Below are 22922 nucleotides of genomic sequence, written 5' to 3' on the forward strand. Positions count from 1 at the left end.
CCCAGCAAGATACTTTCACAAAATCCCCAGGTAGCACATGACGTTTTCTTAACGTTGGCTGAAAGTTGTATTTACGTTACGTTATGACATAACGTTAATACAAAGTTCTTACCACGTTGTTTTTCTTATTCAAATTTTAAGCACGTTGTGTCAACGTTGGTTAAACGTTAAAATTAGCATTCGGTAACGAAGTTATGTTGTAACGTTGAAACAACGTTGTCTAAGATGAACGTTAGTATAAGGTGATTTTTGGGTCGCGTGCCCGTCGTTATTGTCTGACGTTGTGTCAACGTCGGTTAAACGTTAAGATGGACGTTAGATTAAGATGATTTTTTGGTCGCAGCCTCGTTAATGTCTAACGTGGTATGAACGTTGTCTAAATGTAAAGATGAACGTTAGATTAAGGTGATTTTTTGGTCGCAGTTTCGTTAATGTCTAACGTGGTATGAAAGTTGGCTAAAAGTTAGGATTGACGTCAATTCATATTGTTTCATGTTTACGTAGTGCGTTGCATTTAATGTTGTGTCAATGTCGAATATAAAAATTACGTTGGTCGTTTTTTCTGAACATTGATATCAATATGCGTTCGCTGTATCAGCGTTAATAAAAAATAAACTTTAATAAATAGTTTGATAACGTTATGCCGCGCATGCGTCCGATGCGACACAGTTGGCGAAATATGCTATAAAAGAAACATAAATCGCTGTAGATGTTAAGAAAATTTGCGGGCTCAGAATACTATTTTGCACGTGTCTTCTGTACACTTCATTACAAGTAGCAAGTCGATATTTAGCTATTAAAATTTTTCACCCAAGAAAGAATATATATTTGATACAACACATTCAAGAACGAGCTGATCAACGTTTTCATTGTATGTACAGTGCTGTTTTGATTTTATTTGAATAAACACAGAACTTGGGCAAGGGATAATTCAACATGTATATTCACGTGTAACACGATTTCGCGGTCAATAGTTGACGGATGACCCGTTTCATTTCTTATTCTTAGCGCAACTTTAGCAAGAAACGGTGTTTTGGAACAAGTGCTGCTATATTGTAACGTGATCAAAGTAAGGTGAAATTTTATTTGTTTAGATATTGTAGTTATTGTTGAACAAAGACAATGAGGAACAATGAACGTCTTACAATGCCATTGTCGATTTGCCGTTACCCTTGGTTAAATAAAGCATACAATTTATTGTTTTTAGCCACAAATAATACCAGCAACATCTTATTTAAGTAATTTGGTGTGTTGATAAGCACAAAAAAGCTTTAAAATTTAAATGATCCAAATCGACAAAGGATGGTTGAAATGTATATGATGGATTGGTGATAAATGCGTAAAACAACAAATTTGTGTGCTACTTTGCTCATGTAGCTTTCTAGGCTCTTTGAATGATTTTGACAGAAGCAATTTGTTCTAGTTATTAAGAAAGGCCAATTTTTTTGATCTTTAGTGATAAGGCCAATTATTGATCGCCAAAATTCAGAAAAGCCTGCGGGTTATTGGCTTATTGCTGTGGACATTTAACAAATGTATTTTCATAATTCATACACTTTACTATAGCCTTAATTTTCAATTGTTTTGATAAAAACTTTGTTAATTTTTTTGTTTTTTTATAACATTAAACTCAAACGTTTTTATGATATATACGTCTGTGATGATGATTAATATTTTTTAACATGGTTTATGTGATTATGTGATTTACAAAATGTTTTTGATTAAGAATCATGAAGCCTTAAACCTTAAAATAGTTGTAGTTTCTATTGCAAATCACAGCAGTTTTCAAACAATGATATAATTTTACAAAGAGGTAATTGAATGTAAATTCATAACAATGCATGGTTACTTTTTAATACTAGTGTAAGTATCGTTTGTCCAATTATTGCCTTGGCTTTACATTTTGCAGTCCATTAAACTACTAAACCAAATTCATTGATTTACCTGATGCATGTTTATTTGAATGTAAATAGGAAATGAGTACTGGTATGTACCTGAGAAACAGTATTGCAGGCTATAAAGAGGGAAATTTCAAATGAGCTATGATTTCGAACTCTGCCAATCTGAAATTGTGTTTTTATTTGCTTTAGATGTCTACTGATACATATGCAGTTGTAGATTTCCTTGATGAGAAGTCAGTGAAAGTTATTCCCAGAAGTTGGATTGAAGCATGTGATGGTGTAGGGTTTGCTTTGCGTTATTGTTTTTATGCAATATTGTTCAATCATTCATTTTTATTTATGTGCTTGTTACTGAAAGTATATGCTATGCATGTCTACATTGGAAGATTGATATAAGTCACAATCGCATGCTATAATCTGTAAAGGACAACAACTTCCCATAGAATGTAATATGGCATATCTTAAAGATCTTCCTGAGTTTATACGTACAGGTCAATGCAATTAACTTTCATTTAATTGCCCTTTAGGTTTTGTGTTGCTATTGGCCAAGGACAAATGTCTCAGCTAGTTTAAAGAAGCTGGAATTGCGGACAAAATCTTTGGAAAAACATAAAGTCAGAATATTCACATTTGCAGGTTAATATGATGTCTTGTGATTATAGTATGAATTTTTCATTTAGGTTACATTTGTTTTGGATTTCTAGTTATTTCCATTTTGATTGTAAATAATCATCGCTATGTCTGGTGTAGAAATTTTTTATTTTCAGAATTTTTTATAAACTTGCTGCCAGCTGAATCACGTTTTCTCCACTGAAGCCTCAAAAGTGCTATAAACAATTTAATGCTCTGTTTTCTAAATTTAAACCTTTCTTTTACTTAGACAACTTTAAAAATTCCCAAAAGTTCGCTAGAAGGCCATTGCCACTTCAATCATTGAATTAGATGATGAGTCAATCAACGACAAGCCATGAAAACATCCTTGTCTCAAAAGTAGTATGGAAGAATTTTCAGATTACAGTGACATAGAAAGTAGGTTATATAGTATTCTAGATATTTTTTCTCCGAACACAACAACTTACGTACACAGTAACACAGAACAGTGTTTTATTTCTACTGTCATAACTACCTATGTGCGTATATGGCTGTAGTTAATGAAGGATCTTGTGTGTGAAACACAATATATTCTTTGAATTTGACTATGTCTTCTTTCTTAAGATGGGAAAAGATAGGATTAAGACTGAATGTATTGTGGTAGCTACTTAAATATTACATCTTTGGCAAGCATTAAATTAACCATATTTTAGTATTTTTAGTATAGCTTGAGTACTCAATAAACATTGTTATGCAATGATCGGGTATTTTTTCTCATCAGACGATGATGACAGTGATGAGCCCATAATTCAATGTTCACAGAGCCCCTCAGTTACCTCCTGCTCCACGTTACGCATCTTTTTGTAGGAACATTAAGCATTTATTGGAATCTTCTGAAAGTAATATGATAACAGCCGTCAATGAAATCTTATGAACCAATTCTAGAAGTAAGTACTGTAGTTTCAATGCAACAGGCCATTGCTTTATTCAAAGGAGTGCAGTTTTTTACATATTGCTAAGTTGCATTTAAATGTAATGAGTGATTTTACTTTTTAGATTTGCCGGTGTACAGCAAGCTGATCTCCCTTGCAGAAAAAAGTATAAGCGCAATTATAATCCTTGTACAAGCAGACAATTTTTTGACAGAAACATGCACGTATATAATTTCTCTTTTCATCCTAATTTAATGTTGGTCTAGATTTATATGATGGTGAATTAGCAGCAGAAATCCTAAACACAAAGGATCATGCAATAACTTCCACATCTACTAGTAGGACACCATCTCAGCTTAGTGGTAAGTTTTCTGTCGTCATAACTGACTAATCAGCAACTTTCACATAATATGTCGACTAAAATGTTGAAATAATTTTAATTAGTTGAAAAAATGTTAGTTATAGTTAAAATTGCAGTTGTGTTCACCACAATTTCATCAAAATACATTCGTTCAAATCTAATTGTCAGCGATCGCTATCAAATTACTAAATGAAACTTTCTCGAGGTTTTTTATTTTAGTCACCTTTCTGTTTCTTACTTTTGAAACTTGTAGTGCCTTAATTTAAATGACGTTCGTGCGTGCAATAAAGATATGCCGTAAATGCTCGAATAAGCGCCCGGGGCGCTTATTTAATTTTTGGAGGCGAGAGGGGGGCGCTAATTCGAAGGGGGGCGCTTATTGGAAGGGGGGCGCTTATTTCATTTTCGGATTTTTGACGTGAAAATGACACTGGTATTTTTATTTCTTGTGACCTTAACTGTAACATTAAAAATAACATTAACACTGTAAAAAATTAAAAATACTGTGTATCGAACTGAGTACCGAAGTTCATCTTTATCGGGGAAGGGTGGGGGTGGGGGCGCTTATTTGAGAGGACGCTTAGCAAAACCCGTCTTTTCTCGGGGCGCTTATTGGAAGGGGCGCTTATTTCAAAATTTGAGTCCTAGGGGGGGCGCTAATTCGAAGCGGGGCGCTTATTGGAAGCTGGGCGCTTATTCGAGCATTTACGGTATGTTAAACCCAGTACGTGTCTTCTCTGTACATACAAGCAACGTCTCTTCACGAGGAATTTCTACAACTGGCACAACAAGAGAAAGAAATTCAACGAAAAAGTGGTGTCTTTGGCAAGCTTTTCTTACAATTCATTATTGCATGTTATGTTATTACGTTTTTATTTACGTTCATTTCGTGTTGTTTAAAATGGTTTTTTTCTTCACAACTAACTGCAACACGTGATTGCTTTGCAGATGCGCATGAACTTTCATTGCACGAAACGCCTTCGACAAGTTTTATGAACATAACACATGCAGGAAGACGTTCTCAACCAAACATTAATGGTACCTTTTCTACAGTATATAGTTTTTGAATAGCGTTGTTATTATGTATGCGTATTCAATTAGCAATTTGATGCGAGTTTTATTTGAATTTTCTTGTTAGCATGTTGTAAGGTTTTTTATATTTATAAGATATTACGTAGGTTATACATAAGTTATTCTATTTTTTTCTTATCTTTCTTGTAGGCTTCCAAAGATCAGTTCTCACCAAACTGGAAACATTAATTGTTAAGCAAAAAGAAGCGTTGTCAATATTGCGTGCTCTGTTAAGCACTACGAAAGGTGTAGACGAGCACGAAATTTTGGAAGATGTTGTACCTAATTCCTTAGATTCGGTTGAAGAACTTCAGGACCATTTGTTACCAATTTTTATCATTAAAAAAGACTTTTTTTACCATTTGTGTTTGAAGCTTGAAAACATGCATGTCAAAGTCTGAAACGTAACTTTAATAACGATTTTCGTGACGTTAGGGGGTCAGATTATCTGATTAAACTATATGAATCTAGCATCGTGTTTTTCGTGAGAGCATTGTCGTGTTCTGATTGATTTAAATACGTTACGATACTTCAAACGGCTCAGAGGAGTGTGTCGTTTTATTTGTGCTGAAAAATTTTAACGAAGAAACTGGTTTTTCTAAAAACTCTCACCATTCACTTTGGATGGTTTTGTTTCGCAATTCGAAATCAAAATGGTTTTCTATATATATATGTATATGTCTAAATTGAACTTTTCCGTATAATTTATCTTTTACTCTCTTTACTAGCTGCAGATTTTGGTAGCACTTTGTGCAAATACCTGTGCAAACATTGTTAGAAGAGTTATGACAAAGCTGGAACAAATAATCTATGGTCTCAATATAGTTTAAAAAGCAGAAAGTCAAAGCGACCATTTTAGCACCTTGCCCTCTGCAAAGTTATAACAAGTAAGAACAATTAGACGATAACGATTGCTGCAGCAGTACCATGTTTTGTCTCTTTTTCCTCGTTCATGAATTGGAAAAACAGCCATTTATGTTGCTCCTTGTCATAAGGAATATTGTTGCAAGTTTTAAAAGCTAATACATTAAACTGTTTTGCATATGTCACTATAATGAATTGTTGTTTATCATTCAGCTTACAAAAATGTTTTAGTGTTTTATCTATACAATTTATTTTAACTATGTCTTTTCTGTTTCGTTTCACTTGTTAGAAGCCTGCCTCAAAGCTCATTAAGGATGGAGCAAGGCCAAATTTGAAGAGCAAATTGCCGAATTTTTAAAATATGCTTCAGGCAAGCAAGGTGGTTCCAGACTTAAGGTAACATGTCATTATCATCATAGATTGCTGGGTAAAGTATATAGATGCCATTTTTTCTTTGTTTGATTTTCTCAACTTACACAAGGAGAACTCAATTTATTTTACTCCGTAATCTCATAGTTAGCATATTTGTATTTTCTTGTCTGTGTAAGTTGAGAAAAATACGCAATAACATTATTGGCATGTGCACTTAAAGTAAGTGAGCATGTGTCTTTCATTGTCCTTTAATTATAAGTAAAGCAAAACGGAATGGACACATATACATAATGCGTACCTTTAAAAACGTTCATTTTAGTGCAGGTATTAGATTTGTGCAAGTTTTAAATTTTGTTAACTCAAACTGCATGATTAGATTTGTTATATACAATTTGCTTAGCGTGATATTAAACAATTATTGAATGAAATAGTATATGAATTAAGACTTATGAAGGCCAAGGTTTGTTCAATCTACCAACGCTGAGGCAGATAGAACACATTGTTGCCTTGATAATTCTTTATATTACTGTGAAAACCCAATTCAATAATTGTTTTATTATTTCTATAAAAAAGCAAGTGTTAGTTAAATGTGAAAAAGGTGCCGTAACGATTAAAGTTTTGTTCACTTGTTTTGTTTCTCGTGCGTAAGAGATGACGTTGTAGCGTGAGATAATTTCTTATATCCGACGTACGTACGTAGTGGCATTCATATAAGTGGATTTATTCGATTGCTTTTAAGTGAATAAAACTAAAAAATACTTTGATCCATATGTTTATATAAATTAAATGAAGAAGATATACATACAGCAGACGATACAGTTTTCCATTTAAATGGCATCTCTTACAGACAAATATGTCAATGTTAATGTAGGTGGTAAGACATAAAAATGATACGTAGACTACCATTTTCTAGTATTCATATATGTTATTTTCTTGCAGGTCCGAAAATGCAACTTATTGGAATCGGCTTAGTTAGCATTTTTGTAAATATGTATATTAAAACACACACAGCAAAATATATGAATTAAAAGTTGATTATATGGAAATTAAATTTTAGTTCGTATCATTGGAAAGGCTGTTTTATGATTTCACAAATAATGCATCGTTAATTGTATGTTAAATGAACGTCGGATAAACGTCAGGTAAACATTGTATGAACGTTTGCTATATGTTGTATGAAAGTCGGATAAACGTTGTATGAACGTTGTATAAACGTCGGGCTTTAGTTGAAAATACGTTACATTCCAACGTTTATCCTAACGTCGCCACCACGTTCCTACGAGTTCACCAAAAAACGTTCACTCAACGTTGGTCCCGACGTTGAGTCAACGTTCGACGAACGTTGGTACAACGTTGAGACAAGCTGGGAATGTTTTTTTGTACGTCGTTTGTATGGTGTAACGGTAATGAAAAGGAGAATTTCATCTGCTCGTGAGAGAGCTTAGTATTCACGACATATAATATGATTCCATGAGTATCGTTTGTTTCGTATTTCGCCTAAGAAATTGCTTTCTCAAACTTTGTTTTCTCTAAAGTATATTTGTAAGATGATATGGAAATTCCATCATTTCCCAAGCAAAAAACTCCTTAAAGGGGAACTCCACCCAAAAATAATGTTGGTCTTAAATCTTTGTTTGTCCCGTGAAAATAAATATGCGGCAATTTTTTGTTTGTTTGATTCAATATTTTCACGAAAAATGAGTTGAAATGCTGCAGCTAGGGCATCCGGTGCGTGGGAGCAGAAATATGTCAGCGGCTTGTATTGACGTCATATCGTTAATTGCTCCTCAAAGCTTTATGTAAAGTCATTGCACAGTCATAATAAACTTGCGTCAAAATGCTTCTCCTAATCACAAAATGTTTCTTTTCGAAACGTCAGAATTTTTTATTCGTAGGTATATACACAAGCAACTTTTATAGCTTACATGCAAGTATTGAGCTGGTTATTTGTATTCTGTTTTAATAGAACGGTTTCACATCCATAAAGGCCATTACGCACAGTTTCCGCACTACATATAGAACTTGAATGTCGATTAATATTATTTTTTAAAAAAATACGAAGGTTTCTTTGTGTGGAAATTGCGCGTAATGCCGTTTGCTTGTCCTCCGAATTCAACCTTAACAACAGTTTCCACTGATGTGAAACCAATCTATTGCCCTTAATAAACATTTCGGTTAGAAAATAATCCTACATAAAACCATTGTAAAAATAGCCTTTCGTGCATAGAATTAAGTTGTAGTTTCCTTGACGCAAAGTATGAACTTATAGTTTCCTAATTATTGTACATAATTGTATAATAATGGATTGCTAGAATACGGAGAGAAAATCTACCTCCTCTCCAATACTGTTACGTTTGCAGCGAGCACTTTGCTCCCGATTGTTTTGAATCGGACCTAAGACAGAAACTTACACCATGGCAACCTTTAAAAAGGCGACTGAAGCGGGATGCAGTACCATCGACCTTTTTATTTGGTCCTCAACCCAGTAAAAAGCGTCTGTCTAGCGAGCATCGTACAGAGAAACGTCAGGCTGACCAAGACAAGGAGGAAGTTAGTAAAAGCATTTCTTGTTAAATTTTAATCAAGAGAAAGTTATAGCCTAAAGTATATTCTAAATATTTCTATTTTTTCTATTTTCAGCTTTCAAATATTTTAGAACAATGTTCCTCCACAAGTACAAATGTTTTCTCAGTGGTTGAGCCAGAGGCAAATAACAGTTGTGATTTGGGTGCATCTGACAGTCCTGAAGCATTGCCAACTAATTATTGCAAGCCACAAACCAAAGATGCATCAACACAGTGTTCATTTGTTGTGAGGAGTTTACATGCCATGGAAGTCCAAACTACACTGTCGATGCTGAATACTGTGAATGCAGAGGTTGAAAAACAAACACCCTCATATTGATCACCAATATGATGTGTGGCATTTGTCTAAATCTGTCACAAAAAAACTATCAAAGAAGGCTAACATTAAGGGAAATGATGACTTGACCCATTGGATTAAGTCCATTTCTAATCATCTTTGGTGGTGCTCTGCAAGTTGTAACAAAAATGCAGAAGAATTGGTGGAAAAATGGAAGTCTGTCCTTAACCACATTTCCAACAAGCATTTCTGAAAGGGGAACACATATTTTCATCAATGTTGCCACCAACAATTAACAGAAAAAGAAACAAAGCAGAAGAAGTGGTTATCTCCTACTTCACAAGCATGCAGAGAAGGTGATATGTGACAAGAGGCTTCTAAAAGACCTGCCCAAAGCGAGAGCATTTTTCATTTCCTAAGATGGTAGCCCGCACTCAGTTAGCAGCATTAGATCACAACAACAATATTAAACGTGATAAAGCAGTCATTAAGTCAGGGACAAACAAAGGGAAAGACCGTTACAAAATGTTTTTTGCTAAAACACAGAGGCAATGGGTTGTAAAAGCAATGAAAGAAAAGAAAGAGTACCAGTACATTGATAAACTACTTGCGGAGGTTGTGAATGCATGAAAAACTGAGGAGATTGAACTTGTACATCATGGCGAGAATCTTCCAAAGAACATTTCTAAATCATGTCCACCCAGGAAAGAAGTACTTGTAAAGGAACATCAGTCTAGATTTGCATAAAATGTCAGTGGTGATGTTAGGCAATAGGTTTTGCCATACCCATATAATATGATGTTGAATCAGTGAAGACAACTTTTGTACTACTTAAAAAATGTTCATTCTTAAATATTAACAAAGCAAAACCTTTTGCTATAGCTAGTTTCACCACTGCATTACACAAACTATTCATGTAATTAATTATAGTTATATTATAACCAGTGTAATAGCCAAGCCACATTTATAATCATTTCTTTGTAAATCTGTTTTTTTTTGTAATAAATTAATAATAATAAATGTGCATAGCATGACCTATAAATGAGCTGGCTATGCCACTTTAATATTGACATACAAAGTAATTGTAATGGGTATATACCTATATCATAATAAAATACTTCATTCATCAACATAGTGAAAGCCTTCAAATTGAAATTCCTCTGCAAGGCCAGGTGGAGGAAATGTTTCTCTAATGCGAGTAACTGCACATGATGGCAAGATGACTCTCACTTCTCTACCCAAGACACCCCAGCACCATCTAGCCAACTGTCTATATGCAATATGGCGGTACAGTTTGTCCTCGGGCCCATCATATGCTACCTCATATTGCTGCTTGTACTGGTACCAAGCTGTTTGTAAAACCCACCTATTAAGACAAACAGGCTCAAAACCAGGATGTTGTGTAATGCACAATGGGACTTCGGTGGTCTCATTCGTTTCTACTGCCTCTAAATTTTTGTCACAAATATTGGAAATCTCTTTGCAGCATAAACATTCCTCATTATTGTCCATTATTTGGCAGTTACCACATTGACACCTGAATATGTTAAAAGAAAGGATCTTGAAAAGTAAATGTCAAAACTTCAATAAAAATTGTATCTTACAATAAAAACTTTAAAATCTAAAGTATTATGTGTGTGTGACGTGGTCAACTTCAAAAACTGAAAACGTACTTTTGAGATAGAAACAATGGTCTAGAATAATATAACATTTTACTACCCACCATTCAAGATTGTCGCGCCGAGATTCATAGTCAATATACAAAAATTCCTGTTCTTCGTTATCCTCAAACTGGTGAGCTTCTTCGTGTTCATCAGCCGGCCACTCGGGCTCAAACTGATATGGCCGAATATTGTTTGTTGGATTGTCTTCCATTTCACTATCGATTGGTGAATTAGGCCGAGGTTCATCCAAAAAAGCCATTATAAGCGATTGTTTTGTTTTTGTGCTAGGCTGTGCGTTATTATTTTACTTTGTTGTAAAGTCAACTCCAAATCGGTTTGACAATATGACGTCAAAATAATTTCCGCTGACGCTTTCTGTGCCCACGCTGCTAAGCCTCAAAACAGCTCAAATAGCGCACTTGAAGACGCGATTTTGTCAAAAATAAAATAGCTGATGTAAAAATTTCAAAAATATAGTAACCTTTGCATAAAAATGGAACTTTTAAGACCAACATTATTTTTGGGTGGAGTTCCCCTTTAACGTCCATCATTTTAAAAACTGAGTACGGCAGACAAACGTGCATGCAAAAATCAAAAACCGCTAAAAAATCTGATTGGCTAGCGAATTATTTTGGATGCGAAAAATTAAAAATTATAAGAACTAAAATTTTCGTCCAGGCGTGATGATGGCTTTGCCGTTTACGTTGCAGTTAGCAGTTAAGGTTTTAAGGGCAGGAGGCCCTTTTTGTTCTAGATAAAGTACTGCATGCTTTTTTGTGTATTTCTATTACAAAAAAGTGACTTGTGACGCAATTTAATTATTTTAAGTTAGTATAAATCATGAATATGCTTATTAAGCTATCAACAGAGTTTTAATAAAACAGGAACTACAGCTCCTGACAATGCAAATCTTAAATAACAAATGCAAAACTACGTATTAAATTCGACTTTTTTGAAGAAACAAACCTCAATGGCAAATGGATAATTTAGGATTGCCGTTTGCCGTAAACGCTAAACTAAATCTCTCTATTTGCGCTTTACAAACAACAATAAGAAAAATACAAGTATCATTTGAATATAATGCCCAATTTGACACGAGCTGCAAGAAATCGAATTTTGAGCATAATTAAGAGAAGTGCAAGTCTTAAGGCCTGAAAGAATGAGACGCCAAATTATACAAGTTGATGTAGAACGTTTAGTCAGAGATACGAAGATGAAACTTCGAATGAGAGTTTTATCTCCGTAAAAATCAGATAGTTTGTTTAATTAGAACTCAGGGAGTTGTTCTATTTTGCATATGTTATATTTTTTGTTATAATAAACATCCACACGAACTTTTAAGAAATTTACCGAAGGAAAAAAGTTGACCTAATTGGTGAATGAATTGGTCGTACAAATTTGGTACTTGAGCAACCGTGTTGCAGAAAGAAATAAAGTACGAAAATTCAGGTTAAGGATTGACGGTTGTCCGTAATCTTAACTCTATCACTTCAAATATTCCGTATCGTGAAATACCAACGTTTGGAATTCCGTCTTGTAAAAATCGTGCACAGCCACTGTAAATATCTTATCGAAATGTTAAAAACAATTGTTAAAATACAGTCCCATCATTCGAGTGAAGTTTCAGAACAGTGAACCAGACCTTAATACAGATTGTGCGAAATTTTCTATTATTAGCTGAATTTTAATGAGTCTAGTGAGAATTTTCCTATAAATCTCATCAATATTTCTCTCGGAAAACAAAACTCACCATTTCCCTCGGGAGCATACAATAAATCAAAGTGCTCCTTCTCAAGTATTGCCCCTTGCGAAGAAAGCGATGAATCAGAATCAAAATATAATGTTCAGTCATATAATTCTGACAAAAACTTTATACCGGGATACTGTATAGAGAACTCGGAAGGCAATGAAACTTGAGCAATAATGATTCGGATTTTGACTCCAATATATGGATGGTCGGAAAGACATTAATTCCAATCTCATCTTTTTTAATCCAGGGATAATTAGCGTTCTTTTTATTCTTAAAACTACTGAACTGACGCTCCAAATCTTCTGGTTTTACTTGAGCCAAACAAAGAGCTACAGCACTGAAAGGCTCAAATACGCGCTTTGCTTTAAAACACAGATATTTTGTCTTCGCTTAGCCTCGGGCCTTTTATAATTATAAGGCATAGTGTGAAGACTCATACGAGAGCTAAGGCTTGATTTATTCGTACAAATGGCTGCAATGCAACTATTTGCCATTTTTTGCTCTTATTAGTGCAAAGGCAAGGCTTTTAGACGCTTATAGATTTTAAATATGCTGCTGCAGTACTGACTTGATAGCTATTAAATACAGTCAATACACGACTCTTGTATCACGAGTACCTTGGTTGACGTTGGAAATTTAGCTAGTTTCAGCCTCCTGTCACGGTTCTCATGGTTCACAAAATACACCATTTTAGAGAAATTAATAACAAAAAATCAAACGATTTGACCAAATTCAAATCTTTTTTCTCAAAGAAGCCTAAAATCATAGACAGATTTGATATTGCTAAAAAAATGTTTGGTGGAAGAGGCACTTTAGGTGTACATTGCGCTCGCCCATTTTTGTGATGACTGAATGCTGTTGAAATTACAAACAGCGTTGAAAACTGTCTCTATCTGCGTCCGCATTACTCTCACATGCGCCGTGATTTTCCTATCTAATAACCCATCGAAGTACAATAAAACTTCGATTTAACGATAAATATGATGCAATTTTTATATTATTAAAAAAGGAAATTGAATGTGTACAAATGCAGCAATGAAAAACGAGTATTTGCAGTAATGAAATCTGTGGAAGTATTTAGGCATTGATAATAATATGAATACATTCTCTGATGACGGCTTTGGAATTTAGGCATTATCTCATCAAAGACAACTTTATATCACAATTATGGCTAAAATTATTTTTTGCTATTTTCTTTAAACATTACGTTTGTCTGAATCTTTTCGTGTTGCATGATCTTTAGTATGGCTGTAAGATTCTATGTTTACAATGACGCACATATTATATCCAGACAATAAAGAACAATTTAACGAACCTTTGCTTATATCTTTTCTTTTTTTAAGCGATGGATATCCGCGGCATCAAAACATTTACCAATCACTGGCTTCTTTTCTTCTTTACTTTGTAACCGAAAGGAAAAACACTCCGATGAAGAAAACGCGAGTCGTTGAAGACAAAGAAATAGGTCTCGCCCATTGAGTTCTATAATAACTGGAGCGGCTAAGTGGACTGGGAACTGTTGTAAAAAACATGGCGGCCAACGGACGTATTTCCGCTGAAATGATCGCTTTGCAGAAAAATAATATTCTCGACCTCCCCCTGGTGTCTATAGTAAATTATAAAGAATTTTTCAAAAACAAACACGATATCACAGAATATGGATATCGTTAGTTCCATAATCTGTGACGATTCTTTTTTGTCATTTCTTTTATAATGCCAACACTTCAATCGTTCAATTGTTGGATGTCGTAGTTTCCACAAAAAGGAACATATCGCTTCTCACAGGTGAGGTAGTTGTTTGTTTTGTTAGTCCGTCAACGATTGAAAAGCAATTATACATGCACTTGAAAAGCCATAAAATACATATTAAAGATCGTATTTTTTAAGACAGACTTGAACGCCAAATATACTGATGTTTTCCTGTTTATAAAACTCTGTATACTTGTAAAATTCTTATAAAATTCTGTATACTTTTCTGTCATTTGTTAATACATGAAATCGTAAATTTACCCATCTATTTGCAAAATAGTTTCCCTAAAGCAAAAAAGACACTGCACACATTTTGCTCTGTATCAAAAATGTGATCTGGTATCAAATAGAAATGATCAGCCCCAACGGTACCCATGATTTGGAGCAGAGCTTGTTATGTTCTATTTGCTGACAACATGCAGGGAAGATCAAGGAGTAAAGATGACTGGAAGATGTTATTGACCAGGCAGAGTCTTAAAAAATTATAATGCTGTAAAGATAATTGATTTATTGTCTTCCCTCTCCAGAGTTATTTAATTTGATTGTGGTCAAATTCTATGGATGGAGACAATAGATTCACTAAGGATGCCTTGGAATGCTTTGAAGTTAAAGTTCATGATCCAAAGAAAGATGGCAAGAAGGTTGTGTGTGTTTTGATGCTTAATGAAATGTCAATTCACAAACATGTAAAATGGAAGGCCATAAAGTTTGTGTCTATGTAAACATTTGTACTGAGATTGATGATGATTCGATGCAGATGTGAAGCTTCAAACTGTATAAGACATTGGGTTTTATGTAACTTAATGTTTAAATCATGTCATATCTTTATCAAAATATTTTAGTTGAGTGTTGTTTGAATATTAGTAATATCTAATGCACTATACTGAAGCATTAAAGATTCAGTGATGAAACCTTTAAAGTTATTGTACTGTATATTTCTTATATATTTCTTATATTTCTTCAAGAAAAATTTGAGCTTATTTACCTATTAGAGTAGAGAATGGAGATTTATCATATGCATTATTGCTGCTTTTTTAAAGAAAAGTTTTTCACTTTTCAAAGCTTTTCTACAAATTTTTTGCTTCTTATTTCTTATCATGAAATTGATGATATAGATGTAATATAATACAAAAACTTTCTAATTTCTAAAAAGCTATTAAGCTTCTAGCATAAAAGTACACTATAGGTATGTAATTCATTTGGTTTTATTGCCTTGCTATGACATATCTACTTGCACTTCATCATTCTTGTATGAACAAAACACCAGATGTGGATACTCAGAGAACAAAATGCACTACCAACTGCTTATGAAATTTATTATTGAGGTGAAGACTGTGTTAATCATTCAAATTATAGTGCACTTATATTGCAAATATAGGAAAAACAAAACAAAGTGAAAAAGTAAGATAGAAGTATTAAAACTACAAATGAATTATAAACACCATTGGAAGCATAAGTGTTTTGATGATTATTTGCATTTTGCCCAATTCATATATCAATACAACAAAATCAAAATGTGCTACAACTTCACAAGTATTTGATGCAGTTGCACTTCAGAACATCACAAAAAGGTTACTTAAAGTAATTTCTACACAATATTGTTTGTTTTTATTTGCCAAACCTATGCAGACTTGAGTCTTTTTTAAATTTCATATGAAACTCAATTACAGAAAATCCGTAAATATCCAGAGATTTAATATGTACTTTTTTAAAGAAACAAGTAAAAATCCTACAATTGTGGCGAAAAAAGCCATTGCCCATTGCATGAAAAGAAGCAAAATAGCAATGATAACAAATAAGCTGACTTCTCTCTCGTGAGCCGTGGAGATGAACTATGATATACTTTTTTGTATAGACTAAAGAGTTTAATCGATCAAACAAATTTGACGCTGGTAAGAAAACGACGCACATCTGCATTCATACATGTAGCCGACATATAGGTCTTTCGTCGATAGTTATAAATGCATCCTCGTAGGAGCAGATAACTGAACCACAGTTGACTCGCTGTTATGAATTTAAGGTTTTACCTTGATTTTCATCAAAAATTGCTTGCCGAATCCCAAATACACATATACATTTTCCTCACTCTTTCCTCAGGAGGGAGTGGGAAATTGTAAAATTTTCGGAAAAGCGGTCAATTTCGGTAAATCTCAGCGGCAACGGACGAAATCCGCCATGTTTTTTACAACATCCGATATCTAAGGCCGCGCTTGAGATAGCCGCTCCAGTTATTATAGAACTCAATGGTCTCGCCCTTTCTTTTGTCTATGAAACAAATATGTGAAACATGATCTCTGAAACATGATAGTGGCTTTGTTATTTTGGCCATCAATACTAATATTATATGTTTGTAAATGATGATCGTCCAGGTTAATAAAGTCCTGAGAAGGACTCATAACGATACTCCCGGGCCGGGTTCAAACCATTTATTTTAATGCTAATATTGTCGAAACTTGTGCATTTTCTCAACATATATTCATAATAAATAGCTTTCTTTGGTTAATTCACAGTAGAAGATTCCATTCGAGCATTTTAGAAACATTAATTTGATCAAGACGTTTATCAGTTCGTAAAAAGCAGTATTCAGTATAAAATAATTAAATTTATTTTTGAGCGGAAGTTATATGGTTTAATAATGAACGACTTGTTGTGATCTGTATATTATTCATCACTTATTACATCATATGTTAGAATTTCAGGTTTAAATGCAAACAATGGATAAATGCTCCTTTATTGTAAGTTGCTTTAAGAAACTACATTACAGCAATGTGAAAAACAATAAATTGATGAAGACGCTCATAATTTCATGAAAACATGCAGTATTCAGTACAAGCTTTTATCAACCTATTTTCGTACGGAAGTTGTATGGTTTCAGCACAAAATAAGATTACCTACTCTGTGATTTCAACTTTATAATATGATCTGCATATTATTATAGTCATCACTCATAACATCATAAATCAGTAATGTTTGGAAGCCAACCAAAAAAGAATAATTGCTCCCATTGAGAATGCATGAGTCCAATTGTAAACTTCATACTCTCATAGCTAATTTTGCTTTGAATTTTTTCGGCAGCTTGAATGAACAAATCAAATTACCAATTCATAAGTGCCCAATGATTATGAATTAAATACGACAGTATAACCTACGGTATTACTACACAAATGATGATTCCCGACCGACAATGTAGCACGTATACATCTCTTTGCAGAACATCCTTAAGATCTAAATCAGTATAAAACACACGTACTGTACATAAAATAGCATGTTCACGATGGGTCATTGAAACAAGTCGTCACTTAAGCCCGCCGCACACTGGTGAACTTGCCGCGCGTACTTGTTATTCGTGAAAAGTGCGATCGACAAAAGTTCCTAGTGTGCGCGGAAGTTTTGAACAACATTTGTCATTCGTGACAGATGAGTCTAATATCAAACGCATGTTTTAGAGTATTTTGGTGTACATGATTTAAGCTCAAATACTCCCTTTAGAAATCTGCACACCAAAAGATCTTTACCGAATGAGATTCCAGCGTTTGGAATGATCACCAAAGATAGAGCTGACCGAGTAGTGTTAACAGCACTGTACCCCAGCCATAAATGAATAAGTTCGTTAAGAAATTTAATGGCTTTTGCCGTACATGACTCATGCGGTGGAAGTCTTTGCTGATGAAAAAATTCTTCTCAACGAAACAAATATGACTTATATTGTTTTGTTGTACATTTACGCCATGATGCAAAGAGAATTTCTTTCGCTGCATTTGTCAGATTTTGGTTTGTTAGATTTTCCCGGATAAAATGGCGATCATAAGTGATTTTCTTGTAAAGTCGACGAATCTCCTCCGGATGACTGGGGAGTTTTAATAGTGTCATCGATGTCTTTAGGTGAATTGGTGGCATTTCCATCATTGCTAGAGCTTTTGGGTACCACGCTTGCGTTAACCAATTTGGAAGAACACGCGTACACACCTCTCGCTTTTTTTTCTTTTATTTTCTCCGGTACATTTCCTATAATAATGAAGGGTGGAAAAGCATAGAACATATGTTGAGATCAGAGTAGACTAAATGCGTCCACTGACGTTGCATGAGGGTGGGGCCGTTGGGAAGTAAATTAATAGAGTCTGTCTTTCCAATAAAACTTCAAGTATTTACGATCTTTTTCTCTAATAGGTATGGAATAAGAACCATTTTTGAAATCGATGCTCACCATAAAACAATTTTTGTCAACTAACTTGATTATCGTACACAATGAATCTATTTTAAAATGAAGATATGATAAACACTGATTAAATTTTGTAAGATTTAGTATAATTCTGAAAGTGCCGTCATTTTTTAGTCTAGTATATTTAAAAGAATCTCGTTTGGTTGGTTTGACGTTTTTTCGATTATGCTTTTGGTATGCCATTGGTCTATTTCAGAATCTATAGTGTTTGCACGTGACGTCACAGCTTTTCTGTCCGCCATTGTGGGGGAGTTAAGAGCCAACATGGCCGCTGTAATATTGCCTAGGTACATTTTTTAACTGGTTTTCCTCAGACATTTTTCGTGGTGAGGATTGAAAACCTCCTGGTGGTGACCATCGGGCACTAGCATGTTTTGTGAGAAAAGTATTGATAAGTTTGCTTCCTTATTTATCGCATAAGTTTCTTACTTTGTCCGTGTCGTTTGAGTTCGTTCATCCACGACGTGCTTCATCAAACTTAATATTCTTTAAAGCATTACGGACTTAAAAAACGTAAAATTCTAAAGCACTGAAATTTGGACACTTTATAAACCTCGATTCTATTAGCGTCTACCGCAGAGATCCCACGAAACACTACGCATGGGCACATTAATCATTCTCTACCTTGCTCACCGCCATTACAGATGGCGTTTTTGGTTATATACGAATAGTCTATAAAATAATTTGCCATCCTGCTGGTAGAGCGACAAGTCTGGTGGGGCAGGGTATAAACACCCTTCTAAATCCAACAACAACAATCTCCTGGAAGAAGGAAATGACGGGAGAACCACTTTGGATGACCTTAAAAGGAAAGTCGATCAACTTACTGTCTTCATGAGTACTTTTGCTCCTGTAGTAAAAGAGCTCAAGCAGGCTTATGATGCTGACCGGCAAATGAACGATGGTGATGATATGCCTTAAGGTGAAACTGATGATCAACACTCAACCAACAGGGCTGCTGCGGTAGTTGCAGCTACAGATACAGCTTTAGCAAACCAAAGCGATGTTTTGGTAGATGAGCTGATTCACGAAATGACTGAGAATGAACCAACAGACCAACCATTGCCAACTAAAATTTCTAATATCCTACCTGCACTTTGTCCACTGGAAAATTTTTAATATCCTACCTGCATTTTGTCGATCGTCAAATTACAAAATTTCTAGAGAAAGGTATCATTGTTACAAGCATGCATGGACAGGGCGAGTTTATCTCCAATATCTTTCATAGAGCAAAGAAAGATGGATCTTTTAGAATGATATTAAACCTGAAAGAGCTCAACACGTTTAAAACATATCATCACTAAAAAATGGAATCCATCCATACTTGTACTTAGCTCATGCGACCTGGGTACTACATGGCATTCGTTGACCTTACAGATGCCTATTACTTAACACCAACACACACAGAGCATCAAAGTTACTTAAAATTTATGTGGAAAGGTAATCTTCACATGCCTTGCTAAAGGATTATCTTCCGCCACACGTTTATTTACAAAGATACTCTAGCATGTATATTCTAAGCTGATGGAGCTTGGGAACATTTCTAGCGGTAACATTGACGATTCTTTTTTAATGGGCTACTCCTATTCAGAATGCAAGCAAAACGTACGTTAGACTCTACAATTGTTTTAGAAATTAGGATTCCTACCCCGTAAAGTTAAATCTAATACGGAACCCACACAGACTTTACAACATTTAGGATTTGTGTTAAATTCAATAGATTTGACTATCTCTACATCCATAGAGAAACACAACAAATTATGCGAGGTTGTCAGGGGTGTGCTAAAATCTGACTCTCCTTGCATACGGGAAGTGGCCAAGTTATTGGTATAATGGTAGCTTGTTTTCCTGGCGTTGAATATTGCCCACTGTTTTATCGTGATCTTGATAGGGACAAAACAACAGCTCTTAAGTCTAACAGGAGTAACTTTGATGTGAAATTGAAACTCTCTTATTCGGCGCTGGAGGACGTATCTTGGTGGATTAATATTGCATTTAAGTCCAAAAAACATCTGAATCATGGCAAGATTGACCACGTATTGTATACGGACGCCTCTACCAAGGGATGAGGCGCAAGTACTAACAAACAAATTAAAATCATTCATGTTACCCTGAGAAAATTTTTTCACAAGGTTTAACTATTCTGTACGATTTTTTCTAACTTTACTATTATACTTATACTATTTTCACATGCTTAACATAGATGAAAATGCTGGTGGAGGCACAAACTCATCATTTACAGCATAAAGAATGACTGACAGACTCTAAACCCTTACAAAAAAAAACTATAGTTTTTAAGAAAAAACTATAGTTTTTTTTGGAGAAAACTAAATTTTTTATAAGAAAACTGTAGTGTTTAGGAGAAAACTACAGTGTTTAGGAGAAAGCCATAGTTTATAAGAGGAATAAACTATTGTGTTTAGGAGAAAACTGAAGTTTATCATGGAAAAGTAAAGTTTATCTGAGAAAACTATAGTGTTTAGAAGACAACTTAAGTTTATAATGAGAAAACTGTGGCATTTTTTAGACAACTACAGTTTATAGAAGGAAAAACTACTGTGTATAGTAGGAAACTATAGTTTATGTGGGAAAATTAATCGTTTAGAAAACAATTATAGTTTTTATCATAATTTCTAATTAGCAGCAATTTTAAAAAAACACTTGAGAAAAACGACGATTTTTTTGAGAGCAAACATGTTTCGGCATTATCAGAATGCCATCTTCAGTGCAGAATGGTTAGTGTTAAGTAATATGATACGTATTATGATATGAATAAATTAATTACAATGAGTATTAAGTATTAAGAACTTAAAACATAAGTTCTAAAAATAAGTATTAAGAACTTATAACAAAAAATATTATTATAAAGTAAATATAGTGTTGTAGTGGTGAACTTGGATATTTAAATTGGGATTAGTTTTATTAATGTGTAGAGCTTCCTTGATTTTGAGTGAGAAAGTGGATTGATCAGTGTCGATGATTTTAAAACAGGAAGGTGAGAATTTGTTTTTACATGAAGGAGAGGCTTGAAGATGTTTGTAGATAGTGGAGTTTTTGTCTGTGTGAGTATGTTCCTTTATCCTGGTAAATAATTGGCGAGAAGTTTCACCAATATAACGGGAATTACATCCCGCACATGAAAATTGATAAACTACCATAGATTTGGAAAGTTCGGGAAGTGGGTCTTTAAACGAAAATAAAGATTTTATTTTGAAAGATGTGAAAATAAGTTTAACGTCAATGTCAGTGCAGTAGCGTTTAATGATTTGTGTGAGTTTGCGTTGTGTGTGTCGTGAGTAATCACCTATTTAAGGTAGTTTGAAATAACGTTTATTGTCAGGTTGTTGTATATCGTTAGTGTTAGTTGTGGAGTTAGATGAGTCAGTGCTTTTCTTGTTGTCCAAATAGTGTTGTATAGTGTTGTTGATGAAATTAAAAGGAAAAGAATTACGTTGGAGAGTGAATATTAGTTTCTTTAAATCATGTTGAAAGCCGATACCTGTGTTGTTGAGTTTCCGTGCTCTGTCGGTCAGTGTTCGTATCAGTCCAATTTTGTAATTTAATGGTGTGAAACTAAAAAAGTTAGTCAGTAGTCCTGTATATGTTGGTTTGTGGTACGTAGAGGTCATACAGTTTTCATGTGATTTAGTTAGTAAGAGGTCAAGAAAGGGTAACTGATTGTCTTGTTCGGTTTCGTATGTAAAGTTTATGCTTTGATGTTGTTTGTTGATGTATTCGTAAAAGAGTAATGCTTCGTCTTTGTTATGAAAAATACAAAAAATGTCGTCAACGTATCTGCGGTAAAATAAAGGTTTGTTGTTGCTGTAGTTATTTAACCAGTTTCGTTGGTGAAAACCCATGAAAATGTTGGCTAGAATGGGTGCCAAGGGTGAGCCCATACTTACCCCGTCAATTTGGTCGTAGTACTTACCGTTAAATAAAAAATGAGTCTCGGCCGTAGTGATGTTAAAAAATAGTTTTAGTTCTGTTCTGCTCATTTTGAATGTAGGGTTGTTGGTAAAAATTAAATCAATAGCAATGTCTATGGTTTCAGTGAGTGGTATGTATGGTAAAAAGGCTTTCAACGTCAAAAGAAATAAAAAATTTGTCATGTGGAGCGTTAGTGTTAAAAGATAAAAAATCATCGACAAAACTAAAAGAATCTTTAGCAGAATGGTCATTAGGTATTAGGGGTTGGAGTAAAGAGCTGAGGTATTTGGCTAATTTGTAGTTATACGAATTGATTGAAGAATTTATAGGTCTGATAGGAGGTATGTCATTGATATTGTTTAATTTATGAAGTTTAGGTAAACCATATAAACCTATAAACTTTATTCCTTTGCTATACCTGATAGAGTTTGTGGCAAGTATCTGACGTAATATTCTGTTTCAAAATTTTTAAAAAATCGTAGGACGCTTGTAAAAAGCTAATTGTTGTCAGTGACTTTTAAATGAAGTCAAAATACAATTACAAGAAAACAACTTTTTCTTAACTAAACACTCAAATTTTGCTTTCGTATGAATGTTGTCGGAATTGTCATCAGGAAAAGGATTTTTTATAAAAATATTCGTGTGTTTATGTTTAT

At 34.2% G+C, this 22922-nt stretch overlaps 1 protein-coding gene and 5 long non-coding RNA genes across 6 annotated transcripts; 5 read left to right on the forward strand and 1 right to left on the reverse strand.

Annotated features, from left to right (window-relative positions):
* The first annotated feature begins 753 nt into the window (after positions 1 to 753).
* LOC124436884 lies at positions 754 to 2469 on the forward strand. Its single transcript, XR_006945524.1, has 3 exons — positions 754 to 871; positions 1009 to 1069; positions 2429 to 2469. It is a non-coding gene; the product is annotated as an uncharacterized LOC124436884 (long non-coding RNA).
* Positions 2470 to 2517: 48 nt separating this feature from the next.
* LOC124436885 lies at positions 2518 to 3853 on the forward strand. Its single transcript, XR_006945525.1, has 3 exons — positions 2518 to 2537; positions 3549 to 3590; positions 3691 to 3853. It is a non-coding gene; the product is annotated as an uncharacterized LOC124436885 (long non-coding RNA).
* Positions 3854 to 4737: 884 nt separating this feature from the next.
* On the forward strand, positions 4738 to 5326 carry LOC124436932. The gene is made up of 2 exons (XR_006945546.1): positions 4738 to 4823; positions 5007 to 5326. It is a non-coding gene; the product is annotated as an uncharacterized LOC124436932 (long non-coding RNA).
* Positions 5327 to 5578: 252 nt separating this feature from the next.
* Positions 5579 to 7165, forward strand: LOC124436723. The gene is made up of 3 exons (XR_006945456.1): positions 5579 to 5743; positions 6010 to 6116; positions 7032 to 7165. It is a non-coding gene; the product is annotated as an uncharacterized LOC124436723 (long non-coding RNA).
* A 2565-nt stretch (positions 7166 to 9730) lies between these two features.
* On the reverse strand, positions 9731 to 10951 carry LOC124436615 (P2X purinoceptor 7-like). Its single transcript, XM_046986581.1, has 2 exons — positions 10678 to 10951; positions 9731 to 10491 (listed from the first exon to the last, which is right to left on the reverse strand). The coding sequence occupies exons 1-2, from the start codon at positions 10875 to 10877 to the stop codon at positions 10074 to 10076; spliced, it is 618 nt and encodes a 205-aa protein (XP_046842537.1). The 5' UTR covers positions 10878 to 10951; the 3' UTR covers positions 9731 to 10073.
* Positions 10952 to 14092: 3141 nt separating this feature from the next.
* On the forward strand, positions 14093 to 14464 carry LOC124437011. Its single transcript, XR_006945564.1, has 2 exons — positions 14093 to 14153; positions 14398 to 14464. It is a non-coding gene; the product is annotated as an uncharacterized LOC124437011 (long non-coding RNA).
* The last annotated feature ends 8458 nt before the right edge of the window (positions 14465 to 22922 follow it).

The sequence above is a fragment of the Xenia sp. Carnegie-2017 genome, unplaced genomic scaffold (assembly GCF_021976095.1).
Source record: "Xenia sp. Carnegie-2017 unplaced genomic scaffold, XeniaSp_v1 HiC_scaffold_16, whole genome shotgun sequence".
Lineage (NCBI taxonomy): Eukaryota > Metazoa > Cnidaria > Anthozoa > Malacalcyonacea > Xeniidae > Xenia > Xenia sp. Carnegie-2017.

Excerpts from the sequence above, each read along its gene's own strand:
- LOC124436615 (XM_046986581.1), bottom strand. The coding sequence starts at position 10,877 with ATGGCTTTTTTGGATGAACCTCGGCCTAATTCACCAATCGATAGTGAA. Across the intron at positions 10,492-10,677 it reads CGGCGCGACAATCTTGAATG|GTGTCAATGTGGTAACTGCC; the intron begins GTGGGTAGTAAA and ends TAACATATTCAG.